At 47.1% G+C, this 18920-nt stretch overlaps 1 protein-coding gene across 1 annotated transcript; it reads right to left on the minus strand.

The window, feature by feature from the left end:
- Positions 1–8360: 8360 nt before the first annotated feature.
- Positions 8361–18033, minus strand: LOC306972830 (cGMP-dependent protein kinase 2-like; the record flags this gene model as incomplete). The annotated part of the gene is made up of 14 exons (XM_079569537.1): positions 8361–8605; positions 8819–8885; positions 8955–9017; positions 9223–9345; positions 11417–11580; positions 11740–11881; positions 12933–13022; positions 14465–14601; positions 14678–14828; positions 16248–16346; positions 16424–16492; positions 16552–16646; positions 17885–17962; positions 18019–18033. 14 exons carry the CDS (start codon positions 18031–18033, stop codon positions 8510–8512), a joined length of 1389 nt encoding a protein of 462 aa, XP_079425663.1. The 3' UTR covers positions 8361–8509.
- Between the last annotated feature and the right edge of the window lie 887 nt (positions 18034–18920).

An 18920-nucleotide genomic window follows, 5' to 3' on the forward strand; every position in this document is an offset into this window, starting at 1 on the left:
CAGGTCAAACGAGGAGCTCAAGGTCTAACAACATCACGAAAAACAACAGGTCAAACGAGGAGCTCAAGGTCTAACATCACCAAACCAGCAGGTCAACGAGGAGCTCAAGGTCTAACAACATCACCAAACCAACAGGTCAACGAGGAGCTCAAGGTCTAACAACATCACCAAACCAACAGGTCAACGAGGAGCTCAAGGTCTAACAACATCATCAAACCAACAGGTCAACGAGGAGCTCAAGGTCTAACATCACCAAAACCAACAGGTCAACGAGGAGCTCAAGGTCGACAACATCACGAAAAACAACAGGTCAACGAGGAGCTCAAGGTCTAACAACATCATCAAACCAACAGGTCAACGAGGAGCTCAAGGTCTAACAACATCACCAAACCAGCAGGTCAACGAGGAGCTCAAGGTCTAACATCACCAAACCAACAGGCCAACGAGGAGCTCAAGGTCGACAACATCACCAAACCAACAGGTCAACGAGGAGCTCAAGATCTAACAACATCACCAAACCAACAGGCCAACGAGGAGCTCAAGATCTAACAACATCACCAAACCAACAGGTCAACGAGGAGCTCAAGGTCTAACATCACCAAACCAACAGGTCAATGAGGAGCTCAAGGTCTAACAACATCACGAAAAACAACAGGTCAACGAGGAGCTCAAGATCCACCAAACCAACAGGTCAACGAGGAGCTCAAGGTCTAACAACATCATCAAACCAACAGGTCAACGAGGAGCTCAAGGTCGACAACATCACCAAACCAACAGGTCAACGAGGAGCTCAAGGTCTAACAACATCACGAAAACCAACAGGTCAACGAGGAGCTCAAGGTCTAACAACATCACGAAAACCAACAGGTCAACGAGGAGCTCAAGGTCGACAACATCACCAAACCAACAGGTCAACGAGGAGCTCAAGGTCGACAACATCACCAAACCAACAGGTCAACGAGGAGCTCAAGGTCTAACAACATCACCAAACCAACAGGTCAACGAGGAGCTCAAGGTCTAACATCATCACCAAACCAACAGGTCAACGAGGAGCTCAAGGTCTAACAACATCACCAAACCAACAGGTCAACGAGGAGCTCAAGGTCTAACAACATCACCAAACCAACAGGTCAACGAGGAGCTCAAGGTCTAACAACATCACGAAAAACAACAGGCCAACGAGGAGCTCAAGGTCTAACATCACCAAACCAACAGGTCAACGAGGAGCTCAAGGTCGACAACATCACCAAACCAACAGGTCAACGAGGAGCTCAAGGTCTAACAACATCACGAAAACCAACAGGTCAACGAGGAGCTCAAGGTCGACAACATCAAACCAACAGGTCAACGAGGAGCTCAAGGTCTAACAACATCACCAAACCAACAGGTCAACGAGGAGCTCAAGGTCGACAACATCACCAAAACAACAGGCCAACGAGGAGCTCAAGGTCTAACAACATCACGAAAACCAACAGGTCAACGAGGAGCTCAAGGTCGACAACATCAAACCAACAGGTCAACGAGGAGCTCAAGGTCTAACAACATCACCAAACCAACAGGTCAACGAGGAGCTCAAGGTCGACAACATCAAACCAACAGGTCAACGAGGAGCTCAAGGTCTAACAACATCACGAAAACCAACAGGTCAACGAGGAGCTCAAGGTCGACAACATCAAACCAACAGGTCAACGAGGAGCTCAAGGTCTAACAACATCATCAAACCAACAGGTCAACGAGGAGCTCAAGGTCTAACATCACCAAACCAACAGGTCAACGAGGAGCTCAAGGTCTAACAACATCACCAAACCAACAGACCAACGAGGAGCTCAAGGTCGACAACATCACCAAACCAACAGGTCAACGAGGAGCTCAAGGTCGACAACATCACCAAACCAGCAGGTCAACGAGGAGCTCAAGGTCGACAACATCACCAAACCAACAGGTCAACGAGGAGCTCAAGGTCGACAACATCACCAAACCAGCAGGTCAACGAGGAGCTCAAGGTCTAACAACATCACCAAACCAACAGGTCAACGAGGAGCTCAAGGTCGACAACATCACCAAACCAACAGGTCAACGAGGAGCTCAAGATCTAACATCACCAAACCAACAGACCAACGAGGAGCTCAAGGTCTAACAACACCACCAAAACAACAGGTCAACGAGGAGCTCAAGGTCTAACAACATCACGAAAAACAACAGGTCAACGAGGAGCTCAAGGTCGACAACATCACCAAACCAACAGGTCAACGAGGAGCTCAAGGTCTAACAACACCAAACCAACAGGTCAACGAGGAGCTCAAGGTCTAACATCACCAAACCAACAGGTCAACGAGGAGCTCAAGGTCTAACAACATCACCAAAACAACAGGTCAACGAGGAGCTCAAGGTCGACAACATCACGAAAAACAACAGGTCAACGAGGAGCTCAAGGTCTAACAACATCATCAAACCAACAGGTCAACGAGGAGCTCAAGGTCTAACAACATCACGAAAAACAACAGGTCAACGAGGAGCTCAAGGTCGACAACATCACCAAACCAGCAGGTCAAAGAGGAGCTCAAGGTCGACAACATCACCAAACCAGCAGGTCAACGAGGAGCTCAAGGTCTAACAACATCACCAAACCAACAGGTCAACGAGGAGCTCAAGATCTAACAACATCACCAAACCAACAGGTCAACGAGGAGCTCAAGGTCTAACAACATCACCAAACCAACAGGTCAACGAGGAGCTCAAGGTCTAACAACATCACGAAAAACAACAGGTCAACGAGGAGCTCAAGGTCTAACAACACCAAACCAACAGGTGAACGAGGAGCTCAAGGTCTAACAACATCACCAAACCAGCAGGTCAACGAGGAGCTCAAGGTCGACAACATCACCAAAACAACAGGCCAACGAGGAGCTCAAGGTCTAACAACATCACGAAAACCAACAGGTCAACGAGGAGCTCAAGATCTAACAACATCACGAAAACCAACAGGCCAACGAGGAGCTCAAGGTCTAACAACATCACGAAAAACAACAGGTCAACGAGGAGCTCAAGGTCTAACAACATCACCAAACCAACAGGTCAACGAGGAGCTCAAGGTCTAACAACATCATCAAACCAACAGATCAACGAGGAGCTCAAGGTCTAACAACATCACCAAACCAACAGATCAACGAGGAGCTCAAGGTCTAACATCACCAAACCAACAGGTCAACGAGGAGCTCAAGGTCTAACAACATCATCAAACCAACAGGTCAACGAGGAGCTCAAGGTCTAACATCACCAAACCAACAGGCCAACGAGGAGCTCAAGGTCGACAACATCACCAAACCAGCAGGTCAACGAGGAGCTCAAGGTCTAACAACATCACCAAACCAACAGGTCAACGAGGAGCTCAAGGTCGACAACATCACCAAACCAACAGGTCAACGAGGAGCTCAAGGTCGAACAACATCACCAAACCAACAGGTCAACGAGGAGCTCAAGGTCTAACAACATCACGAAAACCAACAGGTCAACGAGGAGCTCAAGGTCTAACAACATCACGAAAACCAACAGGTCATCGAGGAGCTCAAGGTCTAACAACATCACCAAACCAACAGGTCAACGAGGAGCTCAAGGTCTAACAACATCACCAAACCAACAGGTCAACGAGGAGCTCAAGGTCTAACAACATCACCAAACCAACAGGTCAAACGAGGAGCTCAAGGTCGACAACATCACCAAACCAACAGGTCAACGAGGAGCTCAAGGTCGACAACATCACCAAACCAACAGGTCAACGAGGAGCTCAAGGTCGACAACATCACCAAACCAACAGGTCAACGAGGAGCTCAAGGTCGACAACATCACCAAACCAACAGGTCAACGAGGAGCTCAAGGTCTAACAACATCACCAAACCAGCAGGTCAACGAGGAGCTCAAGGTCTAACATCACGAAAAACAACAGGTGAACGAGGAGCTCAAGGTCTAACAACATCACCAAACCAACAGGTCAACGAGGAGCTCAAGGTCTAACATCACCAAACTAACAGGTCAACGAGGAGCTCAAGGTCTAACAACATCACGAAAACCAACAGGTCAACGAGGAGCTCAAGATCGACAACATCACCAAACCAACAGGTCTAACCCTAACCCTGATCATCCGCAGGAGTCGGACTAGAACATCTGGATCTACCTAAGATGGCCGTTCTGTAAAACCGTGGTCGTACCTTTAACGTCCGCTCAGGAAACATGAACCTGTCTCTGGATTTTCACATTTTTATCTTAAACTCTGAAGTATTGTTTTATTTAATGAGAAGCTGAAGGAAGAACTGGACTCTGGGACTGGAGCGGGTTCCTCAGGCTGGACTGTTCACACACAGATCATTATTATTAATCTTTACAAATGTTTATGGATAATGAAGAGACAAATATGAATTATCAAAGTGACGTTTTATACTGAATATCTCTGTACTTTATAGTGGCTCAAAGTATATTTTTCTATTTAAAGGGGTTTTTAAAGTTTACAGCTTCATAAAATGATGTTACTAATGTTGGTCGTATTTATTCAGAAATATATGATTTTTTATACAAAACCCTTGTCTTTTAATGCTTTGTCGAGCTGTGTTTTTGACTCGTGTATAAAATGCTCTGCTGCCCCCTGGTGGCCACAAACGGGTTAAACAGTTGTTCAGAAACCTTTTCTTTGTGTTCATTCATGAAGAGACAAACATTGACAAACTTAAATGAATAAGGAGCGTCTTCGTTCTTAGACTCTGGAATGTTGCTCTGTATGTGACAGACTAGAGTCCAAAGTCAGTTGCTGCTTTCATCGTCTGAAAGTAGAAGAATTGTGTGTTTACAAATACAGAAAAATCCATCTCGAACCAGCCTTCAGCCTGGCTGACCACACGCCTACGGTGAAAGACACTGGGTACTCTTACACTCTCACAAGCACTTTTCTAAACTAAATATTTCACTCATCTTTGGTGTTTTTGATCCGCTGCTCCGAAAGCTCACCCTCTATCAGCGCTAATGTTCTTGACTCTAATCTGTTTGGGCAAGAGCTGGACGGGCTAAAGGTCAAGGCTATCGGAGAAGGCTAACCAACAGCTCAGTTAGGATCTCCTTAATATTTCTATGATAAAGAGTTTTTTGTGTGTGTCCTTGGACAAGACACTTCACCCAATGCCTATGTGTGAGTGGTTGGTGGTTGTCGGAGGGGCCGTTGGCGCAGATGTGAGCAGCCTCGTTTCTGTCAGTCTGCCCCAGGGCAAAAGTAGCACCATCAGCATGGAGTGAATGGACCCCGTCCCTTTGGGTCAATGTCAATGTCAACTTTATTTATATAGCACGTTTACAACAACACTATGTGCCCAAAGTGCTTCACATACAGGTACACAATATAAAATAACAGCACAAAGCAACAAGAGAAGCACACACAGTACAGTCATAACACAGCTCAGCTTGAGTTGAACGCCAACGCAAACAGATGTGTTTTAAGGGCAGTCTTAAAGGTTTCTATGGTTGGAGCAGCTCTGACGTTTAGGGGGAGGCTGTTCCAGAGTCAGCCTCACTAAACGCTCGATCTCCTCGCGTCTTTAAACGGGATCTGGGCACATTCATAGACAGACCTTACTGATCTGACTGGGGCATAAACGGACAAAAGCTCAGAGAGATCCTCAGGAGCAGATCCATGAAGACATTTAAACATGTGTCATATGATAAACACTAAACAAATAAGATTCCCCTGTTTTCACTTTGGTTTCCCTCCGGAGCACCCAGAGTGACCAGAGTGACCGGTCATGGGCGTTCACAGAGACGCCGCTCGTGTCCATTGTAGAGTCGAGAGTTCAGTTCTGCTTCAAGACCTCGGGGAACTTGAGAATGACATCCGAGCGTTCGGCTGAATGAAGTCGTTCACAAACAAGCAGCTGATGCTACAACAGCTAATGAGATGCTAACCCTTCTTAACAGCTTGTAATTCAGAACATGACTGGAGTGGTCACTGATCTGTATCTGAACTCGGACCACTCTGATCATCTCTGACCACATGTTGGACCAGTTCGAGCGGCTCCGAGGGATTGTTCCAAGTTGGACGTTTGAAATTTAAAATGACCAGTTTCTTGTTGCGTGTTGGTTTCCTCCTTCTGTTCATGAAACAGGATTCAAACTTTGCAAACATGAAACATGAAACATAACACATAACTTAGAATAATAATAAACTATAAAACAATGAAAACTATAAGACTATAAGACAATGGGCTGCAAAAGTATTTCACTTTTCAACATTTTGCCACAGGATGGACCATAAACATAAATATATTTGATTGACATTTTATGTGAAAGGCGCACACTGAGTGAAACACAATCGTGAAGTGAAAGGAAGTTTATACATGATTTTGAATTTTTTTTATGAATAAAAAGCTGAAAAGTGGGATGTGCAGAAGTATCTTCCCTCTTTCCTTTTACTGAAACCAATTACCTTCAATGTTCGAGTCATTTACTCTTTGAATGAATGAATTATGAATAAAACCTTGTGGTTCGGACGTCCAGAACCCGTATAAATGCAAGTGACTCTTGCTTTGAAAGCAGGAAACATAATAGTGATTATGGATGATAATGATTCATCAGTGATGTTTGTCCACAAGTGGCCGGAGGACGGACGTTTGCCTGGTGACCGTTCAGTTTACCGTCATTTACACGGTAAACGTTACAGCACATGTTACTTCTCAACATAACTTGGCAAAGCATTAAATGAAAGCATTTGTCACATTAGTAGAAACAAAAGGAGAATCAAGGCCAGAGGAAAGTCCAAGCTTTACTGTGACTGTGGCATCTGGAGCTCAGGTGCCTCCATCTTGTGGGGAACACAGGAACTACAGTTAATTTCTTGTGTAGCTTCTGACATTAGTGTAACAAACACATTCAGGTTTTGTCATCAGTTACTTCAGGATCAGTCTTGAAACAGGGCGCTGGGTTTCCTCTCCATCTGGGATGTCTGATTTCCTAATGCTACGTTCAGGGCTGGAGGCCATCGGCTTCTCTCAGAAAGAGCTTACAAATTCACTTTTGCCCCACGATACAGGAAATACGTTTTTCTTTTGATTTTTAAGTAAAATTGTAAACTTCTTCCACAAAAGGCTCCCTGCAGTTAATGAGAAATGGACATTTTAACCTCTGCTCTACCAAAAATGTCTTCCAGTGTAACAGCAGTTGAAGTTACCAGTAGTTCATACATCAACCACTAGGTGGAGCTGCTGCTATGCTAATGCCATTTAAAAAGTTTGTATATGCTTATATTATTAATTTCCCAACATTTCGATTTGCAATAACATTAAATTGAGGTGATTTTAGTAACTTTAGTTTAAGGGCATGAAAAGGTCACTTTGTGTTCACAGTGACACGGACCTGACATCGAGAGAAATGAAGAATAAAGAAGCAAATGAAGCACCCGTTTCTCCACCAGCCAGAGCCGTATGTTTATTTAATAATCTGTATTCATGAGTTTATGTTATTAAATAAGTAAGCTACGGTGTGTGGCTGTGATGTTGAGGAAAACAAATGACCACAGTAAACATCAGTGAAGAAAAGAACAACTCGGCATATACAGAGTGAGCAGGTAAACAACAGCACGTAAACAACAGCAGGTAAACAACAGCAGGTAAACAACAGCAGGTAAACAACAGCAGGTAAACAACAGCACGTAAACAACAGCAGGTAAACAACAGCAGGTAAACAACAGCACGTAAACAACAGCAGGTAAACAACAGCAGGTAAACAACAGCAGGTAAACAACAGCACGTAAACAACAGCAGGTAAACAACAGCAGGTAAACAACAGCACGTAAACAACAGCAGGTAAACAACAGCAGGTAAACAACAGCACGTAAACAACAGCAGGTAAACAACAGCACGTAAACAACAGCACGTAAACAACAGCAGGTAAACAACAGCAGGTAAACAACAGCACGTAAACAACAGCAGGTAAACAACAGCACGTAAACAACAGCACGTAAACAACAGCAGGTAAACAACAGCAGGTAAACAACAGCACGTAAACAACAGCAGGTAAACAACAGCAGGTAAACAACAGCAGGTAAACAACAGCAGGTAAACAACAGCACGGAAGCTCCGCCTCCGGGTCTGTCGCTGAAGGACAAAGCCTGTCGTTCCTGTTGTCACTGCTCTTAAGACTGTAGAGTCTTATTTAGTCCTGGATTTACAACCCGGCGCCAGACTTGCACCGGGGCCTTTTGCAAATACACCACTGAGCAGTAAGCTGTGGCTAAGCCCCGCCCTGAAGAAGCTACACGGTCTTGGACAGAGGCTGAGCAGCGAAGGGTGTGAGTGTCTATTTATTTGTTTTCTACATGAGCAGAATTAACAGGAGCATCCTCTTAGTTTACATTATATTACACACATTTACAGGAGCAAACATGCTCCTGAGGACCAGGTCCAGATGGTCCTCAGAAGATCTACAAATGTTCCCCAGAAGATCTACAAGGGTTCCTCAAATGTTCCTCAGATGTTCCTCAGAAGTCCAGGTCCCAGCCTGAGAGCTCGTCTGGGGGTTGTTCGTCTTCTGGAGGATAAGAGTCAAAGTGACTGTGGTCCAACGGCCCAGAGACCTGTGGAGACAGAGACAGGGCTGAGCTCTTCTTTCACTTCAGGAATCATCTAGAAATATTTTCTTTCACTTCTGTAATTAACTAGAAATACGCTGACATTGGGACCTGCTGTGAAGAGCAATGACCACCGTCTCAAAAGAACACACTGACCCTGACTTTTATATTTAAGGTAGTGAACTGGGATCATCTGAATGAGATGGTGTCTCCTCTCACCTCTCTCCTCAGTGGCGACGGCAGCGTCCGCAGCTTCAGCTCCTCCCAGTTAAAACCGTTAAACCATCTGCAGAGGAACACAACTCACTGAGAAACCAGGTCTGAAGGTCTGAAGGGCTGAAGGACAGGAGCTCACCTGTGCTTCTTGATGTCAGTGATGCCGTTCTTCAGGTTTCCCAGTCGCTCCGAGGGGTTTTTCCTGGGAACATCGGGAGAGCATTAGGAGAACATCAGAGGAACATCAGAGGAGGATCAGTGTCTTCAGTTTCACACTGTGTTCCAGTTTGGTTTTGTTTAGCCTGGTTTTGTTTTCGTCTGGTCCAGTTTGTTTTCGTCAAGTCCAGTTTGTTTTAGTCTGGTCTGGTCTGGTTTGTTGGTTTAGTCTAGTCTTCTCTGGGTCGTACCTGCAGAGCTTCCTGATGAGGTCCTCCGGTTTCTTGGAGATCTTTTTGGGGAAGTCCATCTTCTCGACGCCTTTGAGGATGTGGGTGTAGATGGTCATCTGGTCAATGCCCGAGAAGGGAGGGCTGAGGAGCAGAGACACACATGAGGCTGGTCACTGTAGGTCAATGTGGTCACAGATATAAGATATAGGTGAGTGGTACAGGGTCGTGTGGGGGGATAGGTGAGTGGTACAGGGTCGTGTGGGGGGATAGGTGAGTGGTCCTGGGTCGTGTGGGGGGATAGGTGAGTGGTACAGGGTCGTGTGGGGGGATAGGTGAGTGGTACAGGGTCGTGTGGGGGGATAGGTGAGTGATACAGGGTCGTGTGGGGGGATAGGTGAGTGGTACAGGGGCGTGTGGGGGGATAGGTGAGTGGTACAGGGTCGTGTGGGGGGATAGGTGAGTGGTACAGGGTCGTGTGGGGGGATAGGTGAGTGGTACAGGGTCGTGTGGGGGGATAGGTGAGTGGTCCTGGGTCGTGTGGGGGCATAGGTGAGTGGTACAGGGTCGTGTGGGGGGATAGGTGAGTGGTACAGGGTCGTGTGGGGGGATAGGTGAGTGGTACAGGGTCGTGTGGGGGGATAGGTGAGTGGTCCTGGGTCGTGTGGGGGGATAGGTGAGTGGTACAGGGTCGTGTGGGGGGATAGGTGAGTGGTACAGGGTCGTGTGGGGGGATAGGTGAGTGATACAGGGTCGTGTGGGGGGATAGGTGAGTGGTACAGGGGCGTGTGGGGGGATAGGTGAGTGGTACAGGGTCGTGTGGGGGGATAGGTGAGTGGTACAGGGTCGTGTGGGGGGATAGGTGAGTGGTACAGGGTCGTGTGGGGGGATAGGTGAGTGGTACAGGGTCGTGTGGGGGGATAGGTGAGTGGTACAGGGTCGTGTGGGGGGATAGGTGAGTGGTACAGGGTCGTGTGGGGGGATAGGTGAGTGGTACAGGGTCGTGTGGGGGGATAGGTGAGTGGTCCTGGGTCGTGTGGGGGGATAGGTGAGTGGTACAGGGTCGTGTGGGGGGATAGGTGAGTGGTACAGGGTCGTGTGGGGGGATAGGTGAGTGGTACAGGGTCGTGTGGGGGGATAGGTGAGCGGTACAGGGTCGTGTAAGGGGATAGGTGAGTGGTACAGGGTCGTGTGGGGGGATAGGTGAGTGGTACAGGGTCGTGTGGGGGGATAGGTGAGTGGTACAGGGTCGTGTGGGGGGATAGGTGAGTGGTACAGGGTCGTGTGGGGGGATAGGTGAGTGGTACAGGGTCGTGTGGGGGGATAGGTGAGTGGTACAGTGTCGTGTGGGGGGATAGGTGAGTGGTACAGGGTCGTGTGGGGGGATAGGTGAGTGGTACAGGGTCATGTGGGGGATGGGTGAGTGGTACAGAGTCGTGTGGGGGGATAGGTGAGTGGTACAGGGTCGTGTGGGGGGATAGGTGAGAGGTACAGGGTCATGTGGGGGATGGGTGAGTGGTACAGAGTCGTGTGGGGGGATATGTGAGAGGTACAGGGTCGTGTGGGGGGGATAGGTGAGTGGTACAGGGTCGTGTGGGGGGATAGGTGAGTGGTACAGGGTCGTGTGGGGGGGTAGGTGAGTGGTACTGGGTCGTGTGGGGGGATAGGTGAGTGGTAATGGGTTGTGTAGGGGGATAGGTGAGGGGTACTGGGTCGTGTGGGGGGATAGGTGAGTGGTACTGGGTCGTGTGGGGGGATAGGTGAGTGGTACAGGGTCGTGTGGGGGGATAGGTGAGTGGTACTGGGTCGTGTGGGGGGATAGGTGAGTGGTACTGGGTCGTGTGGGGGGATAGGTGAGTGGTACAGGGTCGTGAGGGGGGATAGGTGAGTGGTACTGGGTCGTGTGGGGGGAGAGGTGAGTGGTACAGGGTCGTGTGGGGGGATAGGTGAGTGGTACAGGGTCGTGTGGGGGGATAGGTGAGTGGTACAGGGTCGTGTGGGGGGATAGGTGAGTGGTACAGGGTCGTGTGGGGGGATAGGTGAGTGGTACAGGGTCGTGTGGGGGGATAGGTGAGTGGTACAGGGTCGTGTGGGGGGATAGGTGAGTGGTACAGGGTCGTGTGGGGGGATAGGTGAGTGGTACAGGGTCGTGTGGGGGGATAGGTGAGTGGTACAGGGTCGTGTGGGGGGATAGGTGAGTGGTAATGGGTGGTACCTCCCGGTGAGCAGCTCAAACAGCAGAATACCCAGGGCCCAAAAGTCGACGCTGAAGCTGTGGCCGCGGTTCAGGAGGACCTCAGGAGCCACGTACTCAGGCGTCCCGCAGAAGGTCCAGGTCCTCTGGCCTGAGCGGATCTTCTTCGCGAACCCAAAGTCCACCTGAAGCAGAGACGCAGGATCAAAGCAGGGCTGTGGTTCTACAACTCTCTCACCTCCCTCTCCCTTAGGCCTCGTCCAAGCCCTGAGTGTCCAGCAGGAGGTGCTGTACTCACCAGCTTGCAGTAGCCCTGAGTGTCCAGCAGGAGGTTCTGTACTCACCAGCTTGCAGTAGCCCTGAGTGTCCAGCAGGAGGTTCTCCGGCTTCAGGTCTCTGTAGAGGATGTTCTTGCGGTGCAGATAGTCGAAGGCCTCGGTCACACAGGCCACACAGAACTTCGCTGTGGCTTCGTCAAAACTGCCCCTGAACAGACGACACATTCTATCACATGCCCTTCCGCTTTCACTAACGAGGGTCAAGTACTTTTTTATCAAGTATATTTGCGTGGGGGTCAGGTGGCCGTGGTTGCAGTGGGGGTCAGGTGGGCGTGGTTACAGTATATTTGTGTGGAGGTCAGGTGGGCGTGGTTACAGTATATTTGTGTGGAGGTCAGGTGGGCGTGGTTACAGTATATTTGTGTGGAGGTCAGGTGGGCGTGGTTACAGTATATTTGCGTGGGGGTCAGGTGGGCGTGGTTGCAGTGGGGGTCAGGTGGGCGTGGTTACAGTATATTTGTGTGGGGGTCAGGTGGGCGTGGTTGCAGTATATTTGCGTGGGGGTCAGGTGGGCGTGGTTGCAGTATATTTGCGTGGGGGTCAGGTGGGCGTGGTTGCAGTATATTTGCGTGGGGGTCAGGTGGGCGTGGTTGCAGTATATTTGCGTGGAGGTCAGGTGGGCGTGGTTGCAGTATATTTGCGTGGAGGTCAGGTGGGCGTGGTTGCAGTATATTTGCGTGGGGGTCAGGTGGGCGTGGTTGCAGTATATTTGCGTGGGGGTCAGGTGGGCGTGGTTACAGTTAGCCGTGGTCAGGTGGGCGTGGTTGCAGTGGGGGTCAGGTGGGCGTGGTTACAGTGGGGGTCAGGTGGGCGTGGTTACAGTGGGGGTCAGGTGGGCGTGGTTACAGTATATTTGCGTGGGGGTCAGGTGGGCGTGGTTGCAGTATATTTGCGTGGGGGTCAGGTGGGCGTGGTTACAGTATATTTGCGTGGGGGTCAGGTGGGCGTGGTTGCAGTATATTTGTGTGGAGGTCAGGTGGGCGTGGTTGCAGTGGGGGTCAGGTGGGCGTGGTTACAGTGGGGGTCAGGTGGGCGTGGTTGCAGTATATTTGCGTGGGGGTCAGGTGGGCGTGGTTGCAGTATATTTGCGTGGGGGTCAGGTGGGCGTGGTTGCAGTATATTTGCGTGGGGGTCAGGTGGGCGTGGTTTCAGTGGGGGTCAGGTGGGCGTGGTTACAGGTAGCCGTGGTCAGGTGATACCTGTCTCGCAGCAGGCTCCACAGTTCTCCACCCAGACAGGCCTCCAGCAGCATGTACACAAACTTCTCATCTCTGAACGTCCGGTACAATCTGAGAAAACAAACAAACTGTAATCAAACAGAAAAGAAACCGCTAAACACCAACTATGAAGGTTAGCTACATGAAAATATATTATGCTTCAGTTACACCAGAGAAGCTTCGCTAACAGTGGCTAAATGCTAATATTGGCAAAATGCTAATATTGGCAAAATGATAATGGATAAATGCTAATATTGGTAAAAGGCTAATATTGGCAAAATGCTAATATTGGTAAAATGATAATGGATAAATGCTAATATTGGTAAAAGGCTAATATTGGCAAAATGCTAATATTGGTAAAATGCTAATATTGGCAAAATGCAAATATTGGTAAAATGCTAATATTGGCAAAATGCTAATATTGGCAAAATGATAATGGGAAAATGCTAATATTGGCAAAATGCTAATATTGGCAAAAGGATAATGGAAAAATGCTAATATTGGTAAAATGCTAATATTGGCAAAATGCTAATATTGGCAAAATGCTAATATTGGCAAAATGCTAATATTGGTAAAATGCCAATATTGTCAAAATGCTAATATTGGCAAAATGCTAATATTGGCAAAATGCTAATATTGGCAAAATGCTAATATTGGTAAAATGCTAATATTGGTAAAATGCTAATATTGGCAAAATGCTAATATTGGTAAAATGCTAATATTGGCAAAATGCTAATATTGGCAAAATGCTAATATTGGTAAAATGCCAATATTGTCAAAATGCTAATATTGGCAAAATGCTAATATTGGTAAAATGCTAATATTGGTAAAATGCTAATATTGGCAAAATGCTAATATTGGTAAAATGCTAATATTGTCAAAATGCTAATATTGGCAAAATGCTAATATTGGCAAAATGCTAATATTGGCAAAATGCTAATATTGGTAAAATGCTAATATTGGCAAAATGCTAATATTGGTAAAATGCCAATATTGTCAAAATGCTAATATTGTCAAAATGCTAATATTGGCAAAATGAGAATATTGGTAAAATGCTAATATTGGCAAAATGAGAATATTGGTAAAATGCTAATATTGGCAAAATGCTAATATTGGTAAAATGCTAATATTGGCAAAATGCTAATATCGGCAAAATGCTAATATTGGTAAAATGCTAATATTGGTAAAATGCTAATATTGGTACAATGCTAATATTGACAGAATCCCCTTGTAGAACAGCGGTCTGATGTGAGTCAGTAGCCAGTCTGTTCGTGTCACGTTAGCACGATTCTGTGCTTTGGCCACAGTCAGAGGTCGGTCCCAGATCGTACACCTGGTCAGACCAGTTTGACCCTGGCCTGTGGAGAAGACCAGGCATTGGGCTGAGACGCGCCTGCTTGGGGAACAAGGCCTTTTGAGGCGTTTCTGACGGCGCCGTGATGAGCACATTCAGAGGGTGATTGACTAAGGGTCCAAGTGCAAAAGTAGATCTTTCTCACACTCTCCACATTCACCTGATGACGAAGGGCGAGCGCACCTCCGACAGGATGCGTCGCTCAGAGTGGATGTGCTCCTGCTGCCGGTTCTCCACCACGTGGTGTTTCTTGATCATCTTCAGGGCGAACGACACGTCCTGCTCCTTCAGCTTCACCTGTAATGATGTAATGTAATGTGTGGGTACGGGAGGGCATCCGGCACGATCGCTCACAGAGAGAGCAGCGCCTCACCAGCTCCACGCGGCCGAAGCCTCCCACGCCCAGAGTCCACACCAGCTGGAGATGCTCGAAGGGTTTGGTGGAAGAGAACCCAGACACCAGGTCCCTCAGATGCAGCAGGTCCGGAGACAAAGGCTGGGACTGGAGCCGCGACACAGACCTCCTGAGGAGAGAGAGCGCCCCCTACAGCATCTGCTAATAGCCTGAACATGGCTAATAGCCTGAATAATAACCTGAATATGGCTAATAATGTGGCTAATAGCCTGAACATGGCTAATAACCTGAATATGGCGAATAATGTGGCTAATAGCCTGAACATGGCTAATAATGTGGCTAATAGCCTGAACATGGCTAATAATGTGGCTAATAGCCTGAACATGGCTAATAATGTGGCTAATAGCCCGAACATGGCTAATAGCTTGAACATGGCTAATAATGTGGCTAATAGCCTGAACATGGCTAATAGCCTGAACATGGCTAATAATGTGGCTAATAGCTTGAACATGGCTAATAATGTGGCTAATAGCCTGAACATGGCTAATAATGTGGCTAATAGCCCGAACATGGCTAATAGCTTGAACATGGCTAATAATGTGGCTAATAGCCTGAACATGGCTAATAGCTTGAACATGGCTAATAATGTGGCTAATAGCCTGAACATGGCTAATAGCCTGAACATGGCTAATACTGTGGCTAATAGCCCGAACATGGCTAATAATGTGGCTAATAGCCTGAACATGGCTAATAGCCTGAACATGGCTAATAATGTGGCTAATAGCCCGAACATGGCTAATAGCCTGAACATGGCTAATAATGTGGCTAATAGCCTGAACATGGCTAATAGCCTGAATAATAGCTTGAACATGGCTAATAGCCTGAACATGGCTAATAATGTGGCTAATAGCTTGAACTTGGCTAATAGCCTGAACTTGGCTAATAGCCTGAATAATAGCTTGAATATGGCTAATAACCTGAATATGGCGAATAATGTGGCTAATAGCTTGAACTTGGCTAATAATGTGGCTAATAGCTTGAACTTGGCTAATAGCTTGAACATGGCTAATAACATGGCTAATAGCATGGCTAATAACATGGCTAATAACATGGCTAATAACATGGCTAATAATGTGGCTAATAGCTTGAACATGGCTAATAACTTGGCTAATAACATGGCGAATAACATGGCTAATAACATGGCTAATAACATGGCTAATAACATGGCTAATAACATGGCTAATAACATGGCTAATAACATGGCTAATAACATGGCGAATAACATGGCTAATAACATGGCTAATAACATGGTTAATAACATGGCTAATAACATGGCTAATAACATGGCTAATAATGTGGCTAATAGCTTGAACATGGCTAATAACTTGGCTAATAACATGGCGAATAACATGGCTAATAACATGGCTAATAACATGGCTAATAACATGGCTAATAACATGGCTAATAACATGGCTAATAACATGGCTAATAACATGGTTAATAACATGGCTAATAACATGGCTAATAACCGTAACACTGGAGCGCATGTAAACGCCCGGGACGGTCATGGCAGCGAGTGTTTCCTCACTTGGCGTTCCGTTTCCTGTCGTCTCGATCCAGTGAAGCCACGTAGCCCTGGAGATGCTTCTGCAGCTCCGCGAAGGTCCCCACGGTCTGGTCAAAGGTCCTGCACCAACGGACCAATCAGAGCACACCCAGGGTCAACCCGGCCAATCAGAGGACAGTCATATACATTACACCCACTCTCTGTCGATGACCAGACACTCCACCCCGTCCTCGTCCGCCATGATGCTCGCCGAGCGCACGTCATCGCTGCAACGACAGTCCGAGTGTAAACGAGGGTCTGAGTCTGAGACTGAGGTGAGTCTGACCTGATGAGCGCCTTCTCCCCGAAGTACTCTCCTTTCTGCAGCGTCTTGATGACCAGAGGGGGGCGCTGGTCGTCCGTGCTCTGCGTCACCGTCACCTGGACAACACAAAGTCGCCCACAAGTTTTTGAGCGGCTCATTCAAAACCTTGGTGCTATTTTGATTCTTACATAGTGATGGTCGTTAAGTAAAGGAAATAAGTCAAAACAATAAAACCAGGTAAACTAACTGAATGACCTGCAGTACAACAATACATGTACTTTAGTGTTATTATACACACGGCCGCTTAAAGGTTTGGCCTCACTTAAAATGTAGTGATTTTTGAAAGAAAATGAGGACAACATTAAATGAGTCCTAAATACTCTGAGTGATCTTCATGAACGCCGACTGTAACAAGTGAATGTCTCCATTGTGAGATCAATAAAGGATTATCTTATCTTATCTGACAGTCCAGACATTGTCAATGTGGTGAATGCCTGTTGTAGTTTTTAATGGCATGCCTACAGATGTGTGCAGATGTTCTAATGGTACACAGAGGGTCATTGATGATTAGAAAACCCTCATGCAATTATGCTGAAAACTATTGTGCTGATTCAAGGAAATATAGAACTGGCCTGACCCCAAACGTTAGGACAGGAGTGTAAAGGACCAATCAGCAGTCAGGTGATGAGACTTTTAGAGATTTCCTTGGTTCTTTGTGTTTGATTTACACATGGTCAAAATTCATTAGGATTAGGTAAAAAAAAGAAGAAAACAAAAAGATGAGGTTATTCTGTTGAAAAATGTCCAATTGTCCAATAAATAAAGAAACGTATCTGGAAAATACAGAGACAGTGAAACAGAGGGAGGAGCCAAAGCTGAATAAAAACTGACAACCATTTTGACTTTTACTAACGGGGAAATATTCCAACCATGTTCTGGGCCAGTGCAGATGATTTAAAAGGGTCAGATTCTGTTAAAACACATTAGGGGGTGTGACCAAAACCAAGCAGCAGAAGAACCTCAAACAGCAGAAGAGCAGGTGGTGCCATGTGGAGGATCAGGGACAGATATGGAACCAAACATTTGCTGCAGGTGGTGAGAAAAACAGAACGTGACGACAGAAACATTGTAGTTTGTGTCGGGAGAGGATTTTAGAGCAAAAAACATCAGCCTGAAAAATCAGAAGCACCTGAAGCTTCAATGGAAGTAAAGGCGTAAGATCAGGCTGTGTCTTCAGGGAGAATATGTAAACTGTGGAACAGGCAGTAGTATCAGTAGTAGTAGTATCAGTAGTAGTAGTAGTAGTAGTAGAAGTAGTAGTAGTAGTAGTAGTAGTATCAGTAGTAGTACAGACCTTTCCCTGGGAGATGATGTAGAAGGTGCTGCCCTCCTCCCCTTGCCGGATGATGTACTCTCCTCGATCGTAGTGCTCCTGAGACACAAACACTGGGTTTAGTCAAATACACTGCTCACAAAAACTTAGGGCACACTCAAAAAACCCATCCTAGATGTCAATTAATTCGATTTTTCAGATGAAAATCTTTATTCATAGTGTAGGGCAATGTGTTGAGAACAAAATAACATAAGAATGAGAAATGGAAATCAAATTCTCAGCCCCTGGAGGTCTGGATCCAAAATTATAGTCAAAATCAAAGTGACAAATCAGGCACTGGTTGATCCAAATTCTGTAGAAATTCCTCCAAACGAGTCTGTATCATCCTCAGTCGTGTGTGTGGCCTCCACGTGCCTGAATGCACTCCCTACAACGCCTGGGCATGCTCCTGATGAGACCACGGATGTCCTCCTGAGGGATCTCCTCCCAGACCTGGATTAGAGCATCAGTCAGCTCCTGGACAGTCTGTGGTGCCACGTGGCGTTGATGGATGGACCGAGACATGATGTCCCAGATGTGCTCTATTGGATTTAAGTCTGGGGAACGGGCAGGCCAGTCCAGAACATCAATACCTTCATCATGCAGGACCTGCTGACACACTCTTGCCACATGTGGCCTGGCATTATCAGGCATCAGAAGGAACCCAGGGCCCACAGCACCAGCATATGGTCTTACAATAGGTCTGAGGATCTCATCCCGGTCCCCAATGCCAGTCAGGGAACCTCTGGCTCGCACATGGAGGGCTGTGCGGCCCTCCAATGAAATGCCTCCCCACCAATGACCCACCACCAAACCGGTCATGCTGGATGATGTTGCAGCAGCAGAACGTTCTCCAGGGCGTCTCCAGACTCTGTCACGTCTGTCACATGTGCTCAGGGTGAACCTGCTCTCATCCGTGAAGAGCACAGGGCACCATTGGCCAATCTGCCAATCGCTGTGTTCTCGGGCAAATGCCAATCGGGCTGCACGGTGTTGGGCAGTAAGCACCGGGCCCAAC

This window comes from Gobius niger, assembly GCF_951799975.1.
Source record: "Gobius niger genome assembly, chromosome: 13".
NCBI lineage: Eukaryota > Metazoa > Chordata > Actinopteri > Gobiiformes > Gobiidae > Gobius > Gobius niger.